The following is a 5,414-nucleotide window of genomic DNA, read 5'->3' as shown; positions in this document are numbered from 1 at the left end:
TTTTTTTTTTGGTTTCTTTTTTTTGTTTAGAAGAAATAAAAAAGAAAAAAAAAGAAAAAGAAAGTTTAATAAGCTTGGTTTCTTTGATACTTACCTGAGTGTCATACCATACATGGTTTGGTCATGAATTTTTTATACTTTCTGTCTCTCTATAGATATCTGTATTAATTATATATATTTATATAGATATATCTATGGAGAGATAATATATTATCATAAAAAAGAAAAGTAAAATATCTATCATATATAAATGTAATTATATAATATATAGGGCAACATTATACATTTAATGTTAATTTATTTAAGATATACTTAATTTAAATATATATTATATATTTATATAATATATAGATATCTATCTGTATAGATATGATATAGAGAGATATATCTATACTTAATTCTAGATACATAGATATCTTTTTTTTTTCGAGATAGGGTCTCACTCTGTCATCCAAGCTGGAGTGCAGTGGTGCAGTCATACCTCACTGCAGCCTCTGGCTCAAGTGATCCTCCCACCTCAGCCTCCCAAGTAGCTGAGACCACAGGTGCATGCCATCATACCAGCTAATTTTCTAACTTTTTGTAGCGACAAGATCTTGTTATGTTGCCCAGACTGGTCTGGAATTCCCTAGCCTCAAGCAATCCTCTCACCTTGGCTCCTCCCAAAATACTGAGATTACAGGCATCAACCACCATACTCATCCTTTTTTTAAGAAAAAAAATTTAATTTCGTGGGGTCACTGCTTACCATCTTTCAGTCAGAGGGCCAAAAACAAAGAATTCAAATTTAAAATGTAGTATTCAGAATTCATAGGGTCAGGCAAGGTGGCTCATGCCTGTGATCCCAGCACTTTGGGAGGCCAAGGAGGGAGGACATTGCTTGAGACTAGAAATTCCACACCAGTCCACCAGTCTGGGCAACACAGTGAGATCCCATCTCTATAAAATAAAATTAAAATTAAAAAAAAGAATTTACAGAACGACAGAGATGCCAAAGTTTTCCAACCATGTGTAAGCATGTTAGCATTTCTACTGTTGAGGTTGTTGAGATTCAAAACTGCCCCTGGATAGGTTTGGGTACGCCATTATTGGAATGAGTGGATGGATCAGGTGGGTAGAAGCCCTTGAAGCTCTCGCCCCCATCCATTCAGCAATCTTCTCCGTGTATTCCCATTGACCTCTCTTGTATGATCCCCAGAAGCCTTCGCCATGCCCGTATCTGCCTTGCCCCGAACGGGCAGTGACCCCGTGTTGCTGAAGGCCCCTGCTCCCCTGGGAACTGTTGCCAACAGTCTCAGAGCCTCCGATGGGCAGCTTCAAGCCAAAGCACCAGCGAAGCCTCCCCGGACACCCTCCTTTGAACTGCCTGATGCCTCTGAACGTCCCCCAACGTACTGCGAGCTAGTGCCCCGAGTACCCTGTGTCCAGGGAACATCCCTGAGCCAAAGCTGCCCAGAGCCAGAGGCCCCATGGTGGGAGGCTGAGGAGGATGAGGAGGAAGAGAACAGATGTTTTACAAGACCACAGGCTGAGATCTCTTTCTGCCCCCCTGATACCTCCTCCTGCCTCCTGGGCCCCCAGAATCGGCCCCTGGAACCCCAAGTCCTGCATACTCTCCGTGGCCTGTTCCTGGAGCACCATCCTGGGAGCACTGCCCTTCACCTGCTATTGGTAGACTGCCAGGTGGGTCACCTGCTGAGATGCTCCTCCCCAGGCCCAGGGCAAGACCCCACCATACCTACATAATCACACTTCACCTGACTTCCCCCATTCCCTTCTGCAGGCCACAGGCCTCCTGGGAGTGACCAGGGATCAGCGGGGCAACATGGGGGTCTCATCTGGCCTGGAGCTGCTCACTCTTCCCCATGGACGTCGCTTGAGGTTGGAACTGCTGGAGAGGTGAGCCAACCGCTTGGAATCTTGGCTGGGGGAGGCCAATGCCCCCCGACTTCCCAAGGTCTCCAAACAGCTCCCCACTCATGGTTCCCCAGGGAAGAAGGGAGATGGGGCAATGCCACAACCTGTCCCACCTCACCCCTGCATTACAAACCTCCCCACTGCCCCCAGACCCTTGCCCTCCGCTTCTGCAGGCATGAGACACTGGCGCTGGCCGGGTCACTGGCGGTGCTGGGCTGCTCCGGGCCGCTGGAGGAGCGCGCAGCCGCACTGAGGGGCCTGGTAGAGCTGGCGCTGGCGCTGCGGCCAGGGGCAGCGGGGGACCTGCCCGGGCTGGCTGCGGTCATGGGCGCCCTGCTCATGCCCCAGGTTCGTGGGGAGCACGGAGTGGAGGAAGCTGGAGTGCGGGTGACTGGGAAGACAGGAGAGGAGGCATGCGCAGGTCTCTTCTCCCAGGTGTCCCGGTTGGAGCACACGTGGCGCCAGCTCCGAAGGAGCCACACGGAGGCTGCGCTGGCCTTTGAGCAGGAGCTGAAGCCGCTGATGCGGGCTCTGGATGAGGGCGCTGGTGAGTGAAGGTCTGAGGCTTGGCATCCTCCGGGGACCCAGACCAAATTTAACAGAAATCTTAATCTAGTCCTATGCCCTGTTCCTACATCACTTCTAGGCCCCACCCTCCACACGAGACTTGTTCCTAGGCCACGCCCCCTTACCAGCCTTGATCCCAGCCCCTTTCCCTAGACCCCACCCCCCATACGGGGCTTGTGATCCTGGCCCCTGTGCACAGACCCCGCTGTCGCTCAATCCTAAGCCCCGCCCTTGCATCGGTCCTAGGTTCCACCTCTGCTCCATGCCCTATCTACAGCCCCAAGCCCAGATCAGACCCTCCCCCTCCGCAGGACCCTGCGACCCCGGCGAGGTGGCGCTGCCGCACGTGGCACCCATGGTGCGCCTGCTGGAGGGCGAGGAAGTCGCTGGGCCGCTGGATGAGAGCTGCGAGCGGCTGTTGCGCACCCTGCACGGGGCGCGTCACATGGCCCGGGACGCACCCAAATTCCGCAAGGTGGCAGCCCAGCGCCTGCGAGGTGAGCGTTCCCTCTGCTCTGTACTGCAGACTTCAGGTCCGGCAAGTTCTGGCCCCAAACCCAACCTGTCCCAGGAAGGGAGCCTCTCGCCACGCCTCCCGGAGCCCCACCCAAACTGGGATGTCTCCACTCCGGGAAGGTTCTCACCCCAAGCAAACGCTGCTTCCAGCGGTATTGATAGGAACAGGGCCGTCCACCTCAAAACGGGCTGTCCTGCCCCCAGGGCCACCTCCCCGGGTCCTCACTCCCCCTTCCCACCTAGAACGATCCCGCACCCCAGGGATCTCGATCTCGAGGAACGCCCTGCTCCCTCCAAATGATTCCTCCCTCCTATCCTAGGGCAGCCCAGCCGACAACATCCCCCACCTTCCCCGACAACCTGGGATCCCGCCACCGGTGTAGCCCCACGTCCAGGCACAGCCCCTAAGGCGAGACCCCCAGGATCTGGCACCTGGAACAGGCCACCCCCTTGCACTCTAGTAGAGCCCCTCAGACACCCCACCCCCATTCCTGCAGAGGGCTGGAAGCCCCCTCCCCTCTGACCCCGCCTAGTCATCCCGCAGGTGGGGCAAGTCCCTCCCGGGCCGCTGTTGGGTCAAAGTCCTCAGGGGAAAGGCAGGTGCGGGAGGTTGGGAGGGGCGAGGCGGGCGCCTGGGTCCCGCCCCCAGCCCACCTGACCTTGCTTCCAGGATTCCGGCCTAACCCAGAGCTGAGGGAGGCCCTGACCACCGGCTTCCTGCGGAGGCTGCTCTGGGGTAGCCGGGGCGCGGGAGCTCCGCGCGCTGAACGCTTTGGGAAGTTCCAGCGCGTCCTCGGCGTCCTGTCACAGCGCCTGGAGCCTGACAGCTGAGAGCGCAGACCCCTTTCTTCACACCCGGGACCCCCAGGTTTTTGCAGACCCCAGAAGAGACCAAAGGAGTCGTCCCATGCTCCTCACGTCCTCAGGTGGAAACCTGCCCTGTGCCTCACAGCAGAGGTGGGGAGGGCAGTCAGGGTCATCCGGGTCATGGTGAACATGTGACCTGCAGATCTGGCATCAGAGGCCAGAGTTCAAACGTGACTCCACTTCTTAAAAGCTGTGATTTCTAGCAGATCACTTCACCTCTCTGTGTCTGCCTTTAACAAAATCATGGCTGTGCAGCAGCTCAGGCCTGTAATGTCAGCACTTTGGGAGGCCGAGGCGGAAGGAAGGCTTGAGGCCAGGAGTTCAAGACCAGCCAGGGCAACATGGTGAGCCCTCATCTCTACAAAAACTGAAAAATAAAAAACTTTTACAAAATGTAAAAGTTGAGGCTGTGTACTTTCTAAGAATTGTGGCTGGGAATGAGACCGCAGGTGGAGAATGCCTGGCACACAGTAGGTCCTCAATAAATGCTACCCATTCTCAGAAGCTGCAGTGCATTCAGAAGGGATGAAACTTGGTGTCCTGGCTGGGCGCGGTAGCTCACACCCATAATCCCAGCACTTTGGGAGGCCGAGGTGGATGGATCACTTGAGGTCAGGAGTTTGAGACCAGCCTGGCCAACATGGCAAAACCCTGCCTCTACAGAAAATACAAAAAATTAGCTGGGCGTGATGGTGTGCACCTGTAATCCCAGCTACTTGGGAGGTTGAGGCAGAATTGCTTGAACCCGGGAGGTGGAGTCTGCAGTGAGCTGAGATTACGCCACTGCACTCCAGCCTGGGCAACTGCGTAAGGCTGTCTCAGAAAGAAAAAAGAAAAAGAAAAGGAAACTTGGTATCCTTCTCCCTACCTGAGTCACAAGCAGACACCCACTGACAATGATATAGGCCAACTTCCAGAAAGGGGCAGGGTTGACCCAAGGTGTGCCCAAGATCACCTTCCCTTCCTCATTCCCTGTGTGGCCTGTAAGAAACGTGGTGTTAGATACTTCCAGTCCCAGTATCTAAATCCTCTAATAAGGCACCGACTCCAGGAACTTTATGTAATTTCTTTCTTTTTTTTTTTTTTCCATTTTTGTATAAAACAAAATGGCCGGAGCCGAGCGGCAGGAAGGAAAGATGTCAAACATGAGTATGTACATCAATGGTGGAACGATGGTAGAAGGCACAGCAGGTCCGTCTGGAGTGACAGGTGGGATTGGGTTGGGGATGGAGGGGGCAGCAGGTTACACAGGTCTCAGCCGAAGCCACGGGGTCAGAAATAAAGTGCATAGGTCCTGGGGCCCCCCCGTGGCCCAGAAGCAGCAGCCGACAGCCCCCCTCTTCCCGCCTCTGGCAGGGTTCAATTGAGTGTGACTCGCAGGTAGGAGGTGGGCACGTAGCCCTCGCCTCCCTCTTTCCGCCTGACCCGGGTCCAGCCGTCCCCTTTGTCTTCTTCCATAAGACTGAGGTCTTCACCCTCGGCCATAGAGATGGTGCCCTCGCTGGACCCTGTGATGGGGGTGGGGGTGGGCCCAGATCTGCTTTAGG

At 54.7% G+C, this 5,414-nt stretch overlaps 1 protein-coding gene across 1 annotated transcript in view; it reads left to right on the top strand.

Annotated features, from left to right (window-relative positions):
- SH2D3A (SH2 domain containing 3A) overlaps positions 1 to 4,267 on the top strand; it is a 34,140-nt gene extending 29,873 nt beyond the window's left edge. Inside the window, exons 4-9 of the mRNA XM_011943631.1 lie at positions 1,191 to 1,683; positions 1,784 to 1,899; positions 2,091 to 2,265; positions 2,353 to 2,464; positions 2,796 to 2,981; positions 3,671 to 4,267. Coding sequence (XP_011799021.1) covers positions 1,191 to 1,683; positions 1,784 to 1,899; positions 2,091 to 2,265; positions 2,353 to 2,464; positions 2,796 to 2,981; positions 3,671 to 3,831 — 1,243 coding nt within the window. The 3' untranslated portion in view covers positions 3,832 to 4,267. The remainder of the gene's footprint in view (positions 1 to 1,190; positions 1,684 to 1,783; positions 1,900 to 2,090; positions 2,266 to 2,352; positions 2,465 to 2,795; positions 2,982 to 3,670) is intronic.
- Positions 4,268 to 5,414: the final 1,147 nt, after the last annotated feature.

This window comes from Colobus angolensis, unplaced genomic scaffold, assembly GCF_000951035.1.
Source record: "Colobus angolensis palliatus isolate OR3802 unplaced genomic scaffold, Cang.pa_1.0 Scaffold22, whole genome shotgun sequence".
Taxonomy (NCBI): domain Eukaryota; kingdom Metazoa; phylum Chordata; class Mammalia; order Primates; family Cercopithecidae; genus Colobus; species Colobus angolensis.
Note: the sequence above shows the minus strand (reverse complement) of the source record. Positions and strands in the feature narration are given on the sequence as shown.